Raw genomic sequence first — 16,692 nt, 5'->3', positions numbered from 1 at the left:
TTTCATAGATAGACTTTAAAACATTCACTTCTCCACCGAGTTGTCGAGTAATTTCAACGGATTTTCGTCCGATTGTCGACAGATTTTCTAAAACACAACGAGCGGAAGGCTTAAGAGTGGATGGTTTCTTGGAAACAAGAGCGTGCTGTAAAACATCATCACTTGGACGTATGCCATAAACACCTCTGCGTAAATTAAATATTTAGTGTTTACGATTCAAGGGTTTCTGCTTTGAAAGCCTCACAAAATTTCAAGTACTATTGCGTGTAGAATTGCAGAGTTGCATTGATACGAGTTCTTGAACATTCATCTGGGGTTCTTCCTTGCAACACGCGAAATTATTTTTGAAACGTAATTCATGGAAACCAAATATCTGTAATAAGTCGGCAGTGTCTGACTTTTATGGTGATATATCAGAACATAGAACGATATCTAAAGGAGGTGGTGAAGGGCATGAATTCGAGACGTGACACGCTACTCCTGTAGTATCAGATTTCCGTCATCGAAAGACGTTTGGTTCAGCCCATTTTACAACTGCGATATAAGTTGTACACTACATTTGCGTGGTCGATGTTTGATAAAGATCTCACTCAAGAACGGGAAAGTATATAATATGTCGGATACCGAGCTTCAACGAGGTGAAAGTTTTATGGCTACAGAAACGGACTCGGGAATGGCCAGCGATGCTGCGATTGTGCGGAGAGACGAAGAGATTTTTCAAGAAATGAAATCTAGAGAGACGGATTTCACTTTCAAGATAATGTGTCTTGGAGACGACACGGGCTTTGGAAAGAAAGGAGGCTTTATGTCCGATTATATTCAACGTCGGCCGTTAAGCTTTTATCACAAGCCTACGATAGGGGTCGATTTTTACCTAAATTTCATTACATGGAGCGACGAAGCAACGAATAGAGACTTCACTGTGAAACTGCAATTTTGGGATGTCGCCGAACATGAACGCTTTCTCAAGATGACAAGCGTGTTTTGTAGGAACTGTGTCGGTGCATTGGTGTTCTGGGGACCAAAGAGCCCTTCTCCTCTTGGCAGTGTTTTAAAGTGGAGCGAAAAAATCAAAGAGGCGAACCCAAAAGATGCCAATATACCTCTTGTTCTTATTATAGAGAACATTCCGACGTCCAAGCGGGGTAAACCTGTTGATTGGATCGGCCCCGGGAAATTGATCGAAAACAAAGTTTTGTTGGACGAGTTTTGCGCCAGGAATGGATTCGTGGGTTGGTTTCAGCTTGTGTCGAGAGAGGGGGACGGGTATACCGGCGTGATGACTAAAGCAGTAGATTGTCTGGTTCAAAATATTTTCAAGCGACGCAATCTCCGAAAGCCGTGACAATTGTTTGAACTTCCGGTGGATACTGAATGCATGCCAAATGTTTATGAGAATTTCCGGTCAAAGCGTTTGATAACAACATTGTTACCTTAAGCGGCTTTGAACAGTCACGAGATACTAAGTGGTTTACCTCACTACCAACATATTTGGAAGTTCACTCTGTAAATACCTGAAGAAAAAACAAAACGAAACTATGCTAATAGTTATTAACTTAACAATCACGAGATACGATTTGTAATATATAGTAAAACTCTTCAAATCTAGCGTGAAGTTTACTTCATGCATTTTGTGGGAAAACGGATTTTACTTTGAAGCAAAGCATACTTGGGACGTGAGTTACTGAAGCATCGTTTCGTGACATTTACTAGATTACACTCCATATCTTTGATTGTGCACAGAAAGCAATGATTTTTTTTAATTCGGCAATTGAATTAAGAAATAAGACAAAAATTAATAGGGAGAGTTATACAGGATTTCTATTATTTATTGAAATAATTTTGCAAAATTCTATCCGACTTCGATGCTCCAAAGATGTTCTCTTTAATTTTTTTGTCTTTACAAGTTCTTTCAAATCAAATGTTAAGATATTGACAGACTTAACTGTTTTAGATTGAGTTTGACTAATGGTCGTGGGTCGTGGGTACAAGTCGTGGGTACAAGTCGTGGGTCGTGGGTGTGGGTGTGGGTGTGGGTAAAAAGTCGTGAGTGTGGATAATACATAACAATTAATGGTTAAGAGCTCATATTTAATAATGTTAATTCAAGAACACGGCCAATAGCCGTGTTTCTGATCCTATTGGCCGTGTTCTTGAATTAAAATTAATTTGTGCTCTCAGTGCCGGTTAAAAATAAATGAAGTTTCAGAAGTAAAAGTATATCCCTCTGCTGGTTAGGGAAAATAAAGCTTCTGTTGATCAATGACATTCAGATAAAGAGCCGAATGCTTCATCAATTGTCACCTCCGTATCGCGTACTATCTACCCCGCATCTAAGAAAAAAATGAGGTGAAAAAGCGAACTGTTGCAAGATAAGCCGATATATAGATAGCAACGTTGCAACGTTAGTTGCAGGTCTGGAGACGTTGGCTCCAAGGTTTTTCCAAGGCACGAAAATATAAAACCTCTGGTATCCAGCGTGCGGTACAATCGACAATCGGATATCGCAAGCCAATGTTAAATTGGTCACGACAACTGGCATCGGTGATAAGAAATTAAACGAAGAACCAATTAGTACAATCTTAAAATTTTTCTTCGTCCATTTAACTGGCCAGGTCCTTTTCTAAATCATAAAATAAACTAGATATGAAGAATTATTGAAAAAGGTAAATTAATAAATAAAGAGGTTCTAAAAATTTCAATTCTTTCAATTTTTAAACGATTCATTTCTTATCTGATAAAGACCAGACTCTGCAGAGTTGCGAAATGTGACGTACTCAAGAAACACGTTTCATTGTTCGTCGAGAAGTATTGCATTACTTCACGGTAGCTAATGACAGTCATGTGTCACGTCTTCTTTTGAGACGGTTACAGGATAAAATTTTAGAAAAGAAGAATAACAACAGTTCAGGTCACGTTTCGCGAGAAAAGCCAGTCATTTCGTAATTTCCATGAAGAAAAGGCGCTTCAACGTTCACGGCGATATAACCAAATCACGTTTAAAACCAGCCACAGGGCCCTTCACGATCACGAAAAAACCCTTTTCCCCTACAAATATAACATTAATTGATTATTAGTAGTGGTACTATTAACATTATTAAATATGAACTCTTAACCATTAATTGTTATGTATTATCCACACTCACGACTTTTACCCACACCCACACCCACACCCACGACCCACGACTTGTACCCACGACCATTAGTCAAACTCTTTTAGATTTTGGAGTGCTCCTTGGTATTTAAAGTATATCCTTTGTTTATATTAGATAACATCGATAAAAAACAAACATCTGTGTGTGAGAAGTAAATAAACTAATATTTGGCTGTTAAGGTATACAGCCCTCGACAGACATCAGGCAGTCTGAGTTTTCATGAGCATGTAGAATTCAGATGTCCTTTCGGAGATATATAATTTAGTTGATCTAATTTCGTTACATAGTAAGTAAACAGATTTATATTAGAGAGGTGTTCCCTGCTTAGTTTCAATCCTCTCCAGCAACCACTAAAACAGGTTAAAACAAAAAACAAAAAAATTGGTTGTTGATTTCTCATGAAAACATTTAGGTGGTGAGGGGACTTGCGTCGACGCTTCTTTTTAGTATCGCATGATGCAAATCCCTAGTTTTGAACGATCCACTTAAGCTTGCGAGTAGTCTTAGATCCAGACCTTTCACGACTAAGTGGTTATACTTTCACGGTAGGATCTGGGTACGAAATTAGCTTGCGAGCAGGCTCTACCTTCATTACTCGCGGTCAGGCAACAGCGTTTCTTCGCTCGCGGGGAAAAAATGAGGACTGAGCGGCAAGTACCGGCGAGAAGTCTGCTGAGGGTCACTGACGATCATCGTTAGTGCCAGACCCCCGGCAAACTGATCCCCGACCCATCTCATTCTCCCGCGTGCGTAACGCACATGTAGCGGTACCCTCCCCCGGAGGAGAAACGGAAGGGAGGGAACGTCTACGCAGACCTGACACAAATCATAGCCTTCGTGTAGCCATGCCCCCCCCCATTTCGTTTCTCCTCAGAGGGTGGGGTAACACATAGGCTATCGCGCACGTCCCACCCCGCAAGCAGGTTACGTTAGATGTACTCTAGAATCAAACGTGGACCAGTAGACCAGAAGGGATATGATTGAAAAGGACTGCACTAACTAAACTAGGATTCACAAACGCGCGGAATTTTTACAACTGCAATTTCTAAGAACATTTTCAGATACAATTCTGTAAAGTTTTGGTTTACAGAATGTCGTCCTCTACTGAGGAAGTACTGCACAACGTGACATGACTCGTTCTGCCATTGATAAATTAGTGCTGAGGTAAACCCTTAAATTATTTCGCCGACTAAATTGTTTTGCGAATGGCTTCAAAGATACCTCTCTTCGTCACCACTGCACACCAACACTAAACACGTAAACTATGAGTATGGGAAGATCGGAGCGGAGCTATCGGAGTCAGTTGCGCTAACATCAGTTTTATTGGTTAGCTCATTTTCTTTTTTTTTTTAACTCACGCGACGGATTTCACCAAAAGAGGGAGCTCTCATAATCTATAAAATAGACAAACGTGACAAAGTATCATGCAACTGCACCAAGTGCGGGTTCAGTCAAAAGCATTGACAACATCTTGGGTCCAAAAACATTCCCGTGTAACTTTCCAAAAGACTTTTCTAGATCTGGGGCATAGTTCTGGACGGTGTTTTAAAGGCAGAAAACTACTTGTGAATAACAAGCAGGTACAGTGACTACTATGACAAACTTGTTAGAGGTGAACACACACATTTTCGTGACGCGCGCAGAAGCCGGAAGTTGAGTTGTAGCGCTTCCCACAATTCTTGGATTGTGACGTTAATTCAGGATGTACCTGGCTTCTTTAAAAATTAATAAAAGGCGCCAAATATATTTGCATAATTTTTCCGGCCGCCGTCTGTGCGTGACAGGTGCCTGACAAGCTTACAAGTGTGAAATCTTACATTGCTGGTTCCGAAACTGAAGAGGTCAACGCATGTGCTCCGTTTTCAACTGGTACTGAAAGGAAATTTCTATCTATCTACCTGACTGCCAATTCAACATAGAAACCAGAGGCATATCAACTAGAGTCCTTGAATACAAGGAAAACATAACTGTCAACTTGTTTTCAAGCATGGCCACTTGTGTTGGGTCGTACGGGAAGCCGGAAGAAGAGAACAAAGCAGTTCTCAGCTTACTTGGAAAAGAAATACAGTTAAAATCGTTCAAGAAAAACATTCTAGAAAATGGAGATCAGCTTCATCTGAAAATAATAATCTCAGGCGACCCAGAATGGAAAGAAAGGAATCTTAGGTCTACTAAAATAATCCCATTCTGTACCCCGTGGTTATTTCGGGAGGAGAAAGTGTGGACAAATTCGTCAAATTCACATTTTTACACTCTGAAGATCCAGTACTGGGAGCTTTCGCCTATCGACAGATTTCACTTTCGCTGCGGTAATCGCAACTTGTTCAAATCTTGTGATGGCGCACTTCTGTTCTTTGACGCAGAGAAGCCGTCAACACTTTCCGCTGCCCTTCAAAATTTTGAGCTTATACAAGCTGCAAATCCCAGCTCAGAACGAAATGGCTACAAGGTTCCCATCGTTTTGATCATGATAAATAATAATGTCAACGATGGTTCTTTTCCAGGAAGTGAAGAAATCGTCAAAAGGAGGGCGGGAATGGACAAGTACTGTCTACACCATGGATTTGTCACATGGTTCGAACTTCCGTCATGCAGGACTGATGATAACAAGCAAGTGGTCGCAAAAGCTGTCAATAGGATTCTAGAAGAAGTAATTGATTTGTCTCGAAATGGCGTGACAATTTGGGGCGATTGGAAACTGAAGTATGACACAGACGGCAGAAAATACTCTTCTAGGTAGAACTCCAGAACACTATGTTTCGTCACGCAACCGGAGATGACAGGAAAGCGAAGAGGGTAAAAGGGATTTCTTTAGCTAACAATGTTCTACAGATAGCTTGAAGTATACAGAAATCATTTTCGTGAGTGTCATGAGTTTCTTTTGCATTCTGTTGTTCAAATTCTCCTTTGTCTGAAATCTTTACAAACAGTTTGTCCAAAATTTCCTTTGTCCTGAGTTCACTCTCGTTATTCGAACAAAGGAGAATACTCAGACTGGTTTTAATTTTTTTTTAACAAGGAAAAAAATTGAAACCAAATCAAAAAATGTAACCAAAATAACTTGTACACACGCTGCATTTTTGGTTAGCTTTTGATGGAAAATGAACAAATATGGCTAAGGTGTGTTTCCTTTCTTACCCGATCAAATCGCAAGATTTACACTCATAATGTTTTGATTGGCTCAGAACCTTGGAAAACCGATAGATAATTGTTGTTGCCTTTAGAAATAGTTAATACCTTCAGAAAAGAGAAACAGAAAGTTAGAAAGCCTTTAAATACGTTTTTTACACGAGTGCTCTTTCAAATACATGACCTAGCAAGAGACTGCGAAGCAATGACAAAAAAACTTTGTGACGAAGAAAGAAAAAAGATGAGGAAATAAACCTGTGCAATCCCCTTGCAGATATTAACCTTATGTCAACCTGTGGAACCCCACTGCAGAAATTAATTAACCTTGTGTCAACCTGTGGAACCCCCTTGCAGAAATTAACCTTTAACCATTGTGTTAAGTTTGTTGTGCACATTCTGCCACTTATGAAGATTTTTCCAAATTTCCCCAGTCATGATAAAGATTCTTTAATTCCTCAGCTATCACCATGCTCATGAGTACATCTGCATTCCCTTTCAGCCAAGGTAATGGCATCCTCGGAGACCAGGGGCTGTGGGTCGATTTCAAGTTAGGGCATGAAGAGCCCCTGGGGGCATTGTCTTACAAGACTAGTTCCAAACGGTCGCAGTCGTTCTGCCATCTGATTGGTGCCAGAAAATCTTTGTGTTTTTCTGCCCAATCAGAGTGAAGTGTACTTTGGAGTCCTTTCGTGTGTTTTAACACGGAAATAGACTAATAACTCAGTTGCTCGATATGTTTAATTTGTTTGGGCCGTGTGACGGAGATTTGCTCGAGGTGAAAAGTTTCAGCACACTCAGTGGGAAGGAGAAATTTTTTCGGGCAGTTACCGAAGGGGTTTGGAAAGGATTTTATCTTTCAACTGTTGCCTTGAGTGTTGAAATTCTTGAGCTAGGAAGGCCACGGATTCTCTTCTAGTCCCTTGGTCATTGTCATTTCACCTCTTCTGTCGATTGTTGAAGACCAAGTTAAATACCTTTGATCATTGGGAATCGATCCGATGCTACTTTCAATGGGAAAAACAAAACCAAAGACCAAGAAATATTGGATGGAAAGGGCGGGTTTGCTTTATTGCAAATGTCAGCTTAATAGTACAGGGTCATCTACCCACATCTAATAAGCAAAAGTTTCCACTCTTAGCTTTTCTTTTTTTTTCAAGCGAAAATGAGATTAGATTTTGGCACGCACAGAAAGTTGCGCAAGTACCAGTTGCTCGACATACCTGCGTGGCCCGTGGGACGAAATAACTTCACGGGATTGGCAAAGTTTCAGTCACAGCAAATTATGCAAAAAGTCTACAACGATTTAAGCTTAAATCTCGTTTAACGTTTAAAGCGACATATCAATGACTGCAACCATCGTGTTGTATACAAATCTCGCAAACTTTAAAACGCGTTCTCTAGTGATACCTGCGAAAGTATTCAGTATAATTTCCGGTAAGATTTTCGCGGACAATCTGATCGATTTCTGTTACATTGTGTGCTGAGACTGAAACTTTTCACCACGAGCAAATCTCCGTCACACGGCCCAAACAAATTAAACATAGCGAGCAACTGAGTTATTAGTCTATTTCCGTGTTAAAACACACGAAAGGACTCTAAAGTACACTTCACTCTGATTGGGCAGAAAAACACAAAGATTTTCTGGCACCAATCAGATGGCAGAACGTCTGCGACCGTTTGGAACAAGTTTTGTACGACAATGTCCCCAGGGGCTCTTCATGCCCTAACTTGAAATCGACCCAGAGCCCCTGGGTCTCCCGAGGATGAGGTAATGGCACCTCCTTCCTTTCACAAAGGAAGCATTTCTGTAGGCTGTCTCAATAAATTTTCTACTTGTGATTAGCTGCAAATTGCGCAAGTCCCCTTTGTAAGACAGTATAAGTCATTCCCCCTTTCACCAAAACACAAGTTACACCTGAAAGAATAATAATAACCATTAATATATCTTAATAATAATTCAAATATCTAGAAAATGGAAAATGTTAATGTTTGGTTCTTACTTTGTTAATCATTCCAGGCTAAATTTTTGCAGGTAACCAGTGATGGACTGACATCCAATTTAGCAAAAAAAAGCAAAAATGCAGGGCATTTGTTGCTATGGAAACCCTGATGAGCTCATAACAGTGACATTTACTAAGCTTCCATCAGGCTTTTCACATTAATTGCTCTAAGCCTCCCTTGGTCTCAAAGAGGATTGTACCACATACCTTGGCCATACTTTGGAGATATTTTTCTAGCACATGTACCAAATAATTGCTTACCTAGTCTGCTAATCTTATGAATATTCCTTTCTTCATCATCAAAGAAAAGCATATTGGAGTATGCAATTCCACTTGCCTCTGTAAATCTAGACAAAAATGAAAAACAATTATGATTATTTTAATGTTTGTGACCCTCTTTCCTCTTTACAAAAATAAAGACATCACTTTGAAAACTTCCATGACCACCACTTAAAGTGATATTCACCAAAATTGTGCCTTACACTGGTGCATAAACCCTGATGGAAAATGAAATTACTGATTCACAAACCTACCTTTTAAAATGAGTAACTTTTGACCCAGGATATATCTCCTTGTAAGAAAAATACTGGTCTATGTCAAGAATTCTCAATAACTCCTGGGCTGTGGGAGGATCTTCAGTTCTGTTGGACAAAATGGTTCATTTTTGGACATTGTCAGTATTATTCCACTAAATATGAATTACTTTAATGCTAAAGCTAGGAGATTGCTGAAACACAGCAGACCTTTAATTATTTCAGACCCAAGGTAATTTGGTTATATCAACTAAGTTGAAATAAAATTGGCCACTGTAGAGTTCAAAAGCTGACGTCTTGAGCATTAGCCCTTTGTCAGAGCGAGTGAAGAGGGACTCAAAACGTCAGCTTTTTAACTCTTTTTATATTGATTTTATCTTTTTTTTTCTTTAACAGTGGCCAATATATTGACTTTATTTATTATTGACTTTATTTATATTGACTTTATTTATTATCTTTTTTTTTACATTGGCCAATTTACAATTTCAACTTAGTTGATATAACCAAATTACCTTGTTACCCCCACTGACACAGGACCACAGTTTCTTTAGAAACTTTCACCCTTTATTTCAGACCTAAGTTTGCTATCCCAGAACAAAAGGCAGAAGGCAGCATGGTTGAGTGGTCAGCATAGCGGACTTGCGATCAGCCGCTCCCGGGTTCAAGTCCCACCCTGGCCACTACCTGGATTTGTTTCACGGTAGCCCCGAGTTTCAAATCCTCGGCCATGCTTGTAATATAGCCAACTGGTTTGCCTTCGACCAGTTGGGATTCTTAATAATGTTATTTTCAATTGGAATTATTTGTTTCAGTTGTTTGGTGGACAACCTGTAAACTAGCTTCTAGCTAAGTGTTTCTCCATGTTAAAAACTGTCTATTATTTTTTATTTATTATCATTTAAAGTAGCAATAATCCAGGTAAGGGTCATACAAAAATACAGGGCAACACTATTAATTTGTTGTAGAGGGGGGGGGAGTGGAGCGTATAAAATTGCTCAAGATCTTTGTGAATTCTCAGGCCACCATCCAGCCACATCTCAAGAAATCCTACAGTTCAATTCTTAACCCTTCAACTCCCAGAAGTGAATAACATGTAACTTCTCCCTATGATATCCATAAGTTTTCCAGCAGAGGGAAAACTCTAACTTATCAGGTAGAAGTTATTATCTTGATCTCACAACAAATTCTCATAACTAGTTTACAAGGAATTGTGTAGCAGCAAGATGGGAGAATTAACAATCAGATTTTGGGAGTTAAAAGGTTTGGGGGGGGAGGGGGAGGGTCTCATACTTGTTAGTTTAACTAGTGAATGTTCCATTGAATGTTATTACACCTCTCAAGATCATTGGAACTCCAAAGTTCAGACACAAACTATCTGTTTTGTTTCATGTTGCTATCAGTGATAATGATATCAGCCAGCTAAAAGCAGAGATAATAAATCACAACTCAAGAGCATCATAGCCTTTCGAAACCTCTGAAACAGCAATCATGTTTTCCAAGAGGTCAGTAACATGACTGGTGACATCAAAGACATTTTCAACAGTGCATAAACAGCTCCAAGAGCACTAAATCAACACAAATCTCTAATAAATTAAGCATGGGGAGTTTGGAGTTTGATCAACAACAATGTCGATACATATTTCCTTATCTTCTCGTGATCTTTTTGCATAAAAATATACATTTTAAGGAGAAATTCCATTTTTTGGTCACTCCCAGGAGGGAGAATTTCGTCAAAATTTTGTAACCTTCAAAACTTAAAATAATTGTCACCTGGAAGCTGCAGCAAGACGCATTCCTTTAGAGCTGAGATGCTTCAGAATTTCTGATGTGTCATCATACAGATTCACCTTGTTTCCACTTCTGTCTTGTACTGAGCCATTACTTTAAAGCAATTGGCATAAACAGAATTTAATTATTGATAAGTTGACCAAACCATCATAAGAATTTACCAAGAAAGCCAGAAGTACAGTTGAAATGATTGTGTGATGTTCTAGACAATGTCCATACTTCATCCAAGGACAGTTTTTAGATGAGGCATTCATAGGCTTGTTTATGTTTTCAAATACGTTAAAGGATTTTTAGATCACAATATCATCATTTCAACACTGGCTCCTTGATTCATAATTAACAAAATCATCATGCCAGTGACCTGAGAATTGATAGATCTCATAGCAGTAAGGGTCAGTTATGCTCTACCTATTTTTTTTTTTTTTAAGGAATGGAATAAAATTCCAGTAGAAGCCAGAAATAACGAAACTGATAGCAGTTTTAAAAATGCTATCTCACAATTTTTACTGTAATTTGAGATACTCTTCAGTTTTTTATTAGGTTTAGTGCAATTTAAGAGACTTTGTAATTTTTAGCTCTATCTTATTGAGTTTAGTGTAATTATTATTTTTAGTTTTTAGTTTTCAGATTTTAGTTTTGAGTTTTTAAAAAAACAGGGCTCATCTGAAAACCACAGATGGGGGAGACAGACCACCTCTTGGACAAAGACTGAAATTATTACTGTTATTGGTTTAACAATCAAGAGCTTTTTTTCAGCTGGTGATCATTTCTGTTATTTTTCCAACCTAATTGAAGGGTAATAATGTGGGAGAAATCAGATGCTCATCACTCCTAGGGGTCAACTATTACCAGATATAAAAAAAAAAAACACCCACCTCTTTCTTGTAAAGGGTGGAGACACATGGGTGTCAGCCCAAAAAGGCCACAATGTATAATCTATTACAAATAATAACAAAGTATTAAGCCATAAGTAAAATCCTTTCCAGTACCTGTCCATAGCTTTTATGATTATTCAATCACAGGAAATATTGTATCATCCCATTTGTAAAGTCAAAACCTGTGAGCTCCTGAGTCTACAAAAACACTAGAGGTTGAATTAGTATCTTTGCCATGGTTCGATGCATGTGTCCTGCTAGGTACACTATTCATATCAGTAAAGTCTTGCCAGATAAGTTCCGCTCTAAAGCCTGCTTTCTTTGTTCAAAGAACTGACCTGTCACTTTCATTGTGTTTTCATTAGCCCTTGTTCCTAGCAATAAAATTCTTGATGAAACGAAAACATCTTAAAATAATTGAAATGTCCCGTTTGAAGAACACTTGAAGTAAAAGAAAAGAAAATTCTGAAATTTCTTGTTTTTAAAATAATTCTTTTTTTCTTTGAGATTCTATTACATTTTGTGCTGTTATCTACATAAGACGTTGCTTTTGTTACAAACTTTAAGACTAGGATCACATTCCTTCGTTTTACAAAACAAGAACTTAAATGAGGCCGATAGTTCGAACTTCAAATATATTGATATTAGTATTTCAGAAGTCTATTACCGGAGACTGCCGGGCTAGCGGCGAGACTACAAATGAGTGCCTATCTGTCTACACCTTTAAATTGTTAGATATGACTAGATTTTTGTTTGACAATAATTCATAAAGTAGGAAAGGAGAACAAACGCTCACCTAAGTCAAACACCACAAGTTCCGGGAGAAATTCTCCGCCATCTTTGTTTGCAGTCATCCTACCTGGGCCCAGTTGTCTTTCTGCGAATACAACTCAAGACTCAGGAGGGGAGGGAGGGGAGGACAGTCCTGTTTGAGTACTTTTAGAGGTTTCGTCTTTCAATTCACAGAAAAAAAAAAAAAAAAAAAAACAAGATTTCTCTCAGGTTTTTTTATAGCCGAGAGATTTTCTCTGATGACCGATTTAGCCAAATTCATAGATTTCAAAAAATTTACAAAAAAGAGAAAAAAAGGAAAGAAACCTGTGTGTAGTTATTTTTTAGCCACAGAACATACTTCTCATCAAATTTTATAACCCCCTGTTTTTTCAATTGAACTGATTGCAAATCATAATGAAAAATGAAAAACAATACACGAACAATTGGCTGAAGCGTCAAATTCTTTCAGAGGGTCCAAGAGGGGAGGTCTAAGCTGTTACTACTCGAGTTATTGTTTACTATGGATTAATACTTAACGCCCCTAGCTCCTCTTCTACCTATTTTAAAAGGAAAACATTACGGTGGATTATGTTGATCACATACCACAAAGAGAAGGAACCCACAGAAGTCATACTGTTGCTTACACAAAGAGTAATGCTTACTTCCGATGTCTATGGAATGTTATATTGCGCTAATCCAACACGAGTTTGATCTACAAAAAAATTAGTATTTAACGGTGTTCTTTATTCATGAAGTTCAATCCTTGTGGTATTAATGGGTTCTAAGTTCGTTTCATGAACACATTAAACCGTTTGTTTATTATTGGGCAGTTAATGCGCTTAAAGGTTAAGAGAAAACAGCTTGAAAGTGATTAAGTCTACTCGATTTTATTTGTGACGCACATTGTTAGTTCCATGAATTCTTTCTGAGACATAAACACGGTTTGTCCAAAACCAAGTCACTGAGAGAGAACCACAAACAAGATAATCTGTACTTATTAAATATAATTCTTCGCGACTGATATATCTGTCGCTCTCTGTTCGGGATGAAACCTTTTGGACTTTTCAACGCATTGTTTGTTTCTTCAACTCCATTGATTAATATGCAGGAAACCAGTCTGCGCAGAGAGTGAATGGCGACATTTACTAAATCCTACCGCAGTGCACGTAATCGTTCAAATACGATTGTCTTGCTCGCTTTCAATTGATTTCGAATGAAAGTTCCGTCATAAGCGTTTATCGGGATAACAAATGTATCAGACTGCCCAAATGTTTTTACGTAATACGTATTTTCGTTCGTTAGCGCATTCAAAGTGTAAACAAAAGCGGTCTACAAACCGCAATACTCAGTTTTCCGACAAATGTAACTTTTTCTGGAAGATCGTTGATGGCAAATGCTATCCAAATACTTTAAAACTAATTTATAATATCACTTGTATCGTCAGCGTGTCCTGTGACCCCAAAAATTTCCAGTTACCTACAGCGGTCGAGCCGTTTCAACTGTTTACTCCTAGAGGGAGAGGTCTTCAATCTCCGAACAGCTTCTTTTATCAAATTTCCTTGTTCGATGAGCTCCACCAGTAAATTGTACGACGAAGAAGAAGCCGTAGACTTTCTGAATGGATCTGCCGTGGGACACATGCAAGCTCGAAGAGTTATTTCTGAATCGTCCACCGAAGGACGCTCAGAGTCTAACATGTCACGATAACTCATTTCTTCCGCGTCGATCTTCGGGTTGACTTGAAGTAGGTCTCGAAAATCCGAAATCACCGACTCCATTCCTTCACTTTCTCCTTTTTTCATCCACAAACTTCCATGGTAGTAGTTTTTTGTAGAAGGCATGATGGTTTTACCGTTAAGAGGAGGGGGAAAAAAGGAGAATTCGGCACCCAACGAAGGCGTAAACAGTTCCAAACTGCTGACACTACGTTGTGTTATTGTTTAGCGCTTGAAAGGAACTTCAACGCTGTCTTTGAGCACGTGGAATAGGTATTTGTGAAAAACAAAGGATCTGATTGGTTATGATACAATGCTATGAGTGACGGTATGGAGACGGCCTTGGTTTTGATTGGCTGACACAGTAAGGCCACACCAAATGATTGTAATATCTATTTCAGTATCTTCAATGGCGGGAATCTGCCCGACCAAAGTACGAGCTATGATGAAACTGAAACGGTGACGAAACTTTCCGAGAAATTTGTGCAGTTTATGACAACTTTTAAGACATTTCACATTAAGCAAATGCCTCATATACTAGGAAAGAAGCGACATCGAAAAGTGAGAAGTCGCGAGATGAAATCGGAGAGTGCATTTTTTAGTCAACCGTCGGCGCAGTTACTTTACAAAATGTTAGCTGTCAGCAAGAGGGAGCTCGGCAAACACCTCTCAACCACTGTATCTTAGCATAAAGATTTCAGAAATGCAAAAGAGAAAACACTACGTAATGATAGAAATCGCAAAGTCATCCAGCCATGACAAATAAGGCAAGGTCAGCAATTATGCCATGAAAATATTTGTATTGTAAATCTGCTTTGCTGAGACTGTCCAAATGGCGTAAACAGACAGGTAGGAGCATGTCGCCCGTTCGGTGGTCCCCGTAAGAAATCAAGAGTAAATTGTGCGTGTACCCTGGTACAAAGACTGTAGAACCACCATAATCCGCTCTCTTGGATGGTTCCGAACATATTTCCCAGATGGCGGTTAAGTCAAGCTCTCTTTCCTTTTCAATATTAAATCATAATTGTATTTCCGGCAAATGGGCTGCCTTGACAGTCTCTTCCGGTTCTTTGACTCTGAGTCTCGCCAGACTCAATCATCACCATCTTCATCATTCTCTACGTCGTCAGATCTCCAGCCACACAAGAAGAACCACATTCGAGGTTACGTTGCGTATCATCGCATACCGTCTCGTTCATCAAATTTCATCTCGGTAGGAGTCCATCTCGGCCAAACTCTCCAGAAGACTCTTGTGTTTGTTTGTCTAGTTTCGTCATCGCTATCATGATCATATTCCCAGCTATTTTCTCACGATAAAAAAAAAAACTAAACACTTGTCTAGTAATAACATTCTGTCCAACGTGCAACATGGCTTCAGACAGCGGTTTTCTTGTGAAACTCAACTAATATCAGCCATACACGACTGGGCAAAGTCAATCAACACTCATAGTCAAACTGATGTTGTACTCCTCGATTTCTCCAAAGCGTTCGATTCAGTACCCCATCAAAGACTGCTGATGAAGCTTAACTATTATAGCATCTGAGGGAATATGCTTTTGTGTGGATTGAGGCCTTTTTGTCAAACTCTTCCCAATCAGTCTCGGTGAATGGCATCAAATCCTCCTCCAAGCCAGTGCTCTCGGGGGTTCCACAAGGCTCGATTTTGGGCCCTGTCCTATTTTCGCTATACATAAACGACATCTCTTCGTCTGTCAAGTCACACCTACGCCTCTTTGCAGATGATTGCATCCTCTACAGAGAAATCAATAGTCCTCAGGATTGTTGGTCTTTCCAGGATGATCTCAGTGATCAATTCAAGAAGTGTTATCGACTCGGTATAACTTACAAGAAAATTCCATTTACGTTCCAATATTCTTTAGGTGGCCAGCCCATTTCTCGAGTTTCCTCAGCGAAGTACCTCGGAATCACAGTGATAGATAATCTCTGCTGGAACGAGCATGTCAACGACATCTGCAGCAAGGCAAATTCTACGCTTGGGCTTCTGCGTCCCATCCTAAGTGGATGTGATAACAAAGTCAAAGATACAGCCTATCGTGTGTTGGTCCGCCCAAAACTCGAATATCATGGCCTGTTGTGCCTGGAATCCTTTCACCAAACAGAGCATCACCCAAATTGAGATGGTTCAACGCCGAGCAGCAAGATTAATATTTAACGACTATTCAAGATGTAGCCATGTTACTCCAATGATTAAACACCTTGGTTGGGACTCCCTTGAAAATCGCCGACTCCTTCTTCAATCTAGTATGTTTTACAAGATCTCAATGGGTCATGTGGGTATTATTTTCCCTCCCGAAATTCAAGAAATAACAAGAGCCACCAGATTACCGAACAGTCGTCTTTTCCGCCAAATCAGCGTATCAACTAATGTGTACAAGTTTTCTTTTTACCCAAGGACAATAGTGTTATGGAACAATCTACCCATCAGTAAAGACGTTAACTTAAATGAGTTTAAGGCACTTGCTCTTGCAGCCATCAAGTCATCTAATTGACATCTATCAATTGTTTTAATCTTTTAGTTTAGGAATAGTACGTTATGTTATAACTATATTTATATATTCAATATGTTTTATTGTTTATTTTTATAGTTATTTATTTATTTGTAATTCATAGGATCATATTTCTATCAAGAGTTTTAACCGATTGTTGTTCATTACTTAGTCCCATTGTTTTTGAAATTATTATTGTTATTTTTTACGATATTA

General features: G+C 38.9%; 3 protein-coding genes across 3 annotated transcripts; 2 read left to right on the top strand and 1 right to left on the bottom strand.

Moving 5' to 3' along the window:
- The first annotated feature begins 205 nt into the window (after window positions 1–205).
- Window positions 206–2,698, top strand: LOC111339295 (ras-related protein Rab-38). Its single transcript, XM_022945920.2, has one exon. It carries the CDS (start codon window positions 614–616, stop codon window positions 1,343–1,345), a length of 732 nt encoding a protein of 243 aa, XP_022801655.2. The 5' UTR covers window positions 206–613; the 3' UTR covers window positions 1,346–2,698.
- Window positions 2,699–4,940: 2,242 nt separating this feature from the next.
- On the top strand, window positions 4,941–8,720 carry LOC148734904 (ras-related protein Rab-32A-like). Its single transcript, XM_088755677.1, has 2 exons — window positions 4,941–5,951; window positions 8,317–8,720. The coding sequence occupies exon 1, from the start codon at window positions 5,143–5,145 to the stop codon at window positions 5,893–5,895; it is 753 nt and encodes a 250-aa protein (XP_088611803.1). The 5' UTR covers window positions 4,941–5,142; the 3' UTR covers window positions 5,896–5,951; window positions 8,317–8,720.
- LOC111339294 (magnesium-dependent phosphatase 1) lies at window positions 7,325–12,397 on the bottom strand. Its single transcript, XM_022945918.2, has 6 exons — window positions 12,277–12,397; window positions 11,481–11,541; window positions 10,588–10,698; window positions 8,818–8,925; window positions 8,546–8,631; window positions 7,325–8,199 (listed from the first exon to the last, which is right to left on the bottom strand). The coding sequence occupies exons 1-6, from the start codon at window positions 12,332–12,334 to the stop codon at window positions 8,114–8,116; spliced, it is 510 nt and encodes a 169-aa protein (XP_022801653.2). The 5' UTR covers window positions 12,335–12,397; the 3' UTR covers window positions 7,325–8,113.
- Between the last annotated feature and the right edge of the window lie 4,295 nt (window positions 12,398–16,692).

The sequence above is a fragment of the Stylophora pistillata genome, chromosome 3 (assembly GCF_964205215.1).
Source record: "Stylophora pistillata chromosome 3, jaStyPist1.2, whole genome shotgun sequence".
Taxonomy (NCBI): domain Eukaryota; kingdom Metazoa; phylum Cnidaria; class Anthozoa; order Scleractinia; family Pocilloporidae; genus Stylophora; species Stylophora pistillata.
The sequence above is the reverse complement of the archived record's forward strand: the minus strand, read 5'-3'. Positions and strand labels throughout refer to the sequence as shown.

What these genes read in the sequence shown, in the direction of transcription:
- LOC111339295 (XM_022945920.2), top strand. Translation starts at nt 614, where the DNA reads ATGTCGGATACCGAGCTTCAACGAGGTGAAAGTTTTATGGCTACAGAA.
- LOC148734904 (XM_088755677.1), top strand. Translation starts at nt 5,143, where the DNA reads ATGGCCACTTGTGTTGGGTCGTACGGGAAGCCGGAAGAAGAGAACAAA.
- LOC111339294 (XM_022945918.2), bottom strand. Translation starts at nt 12,334, where the DNA reads ATGACTGCAAACAAAGATGGCGGAGAATTTCTCCCGGAACTTGTGGTG. An exon ending in ACTTGTGGTGTTTGACTTAG is followed by an intron (nt 11,542 to 12,276) that starts GTGAGCGTTTGT and finishes TATTTGTAATAG; the next exon opens with ATTATACATTGTGGCCTTTT. An exon ending in AAAGTTACTCATTTTAAAAG is followed by an intron (nt 8,632 to 8,817) that starts GTAGGTTTGTGA and finishes ATTTTTGTCTAG; the next exon opens with ATTTACAGAGGCAAGTGGAA.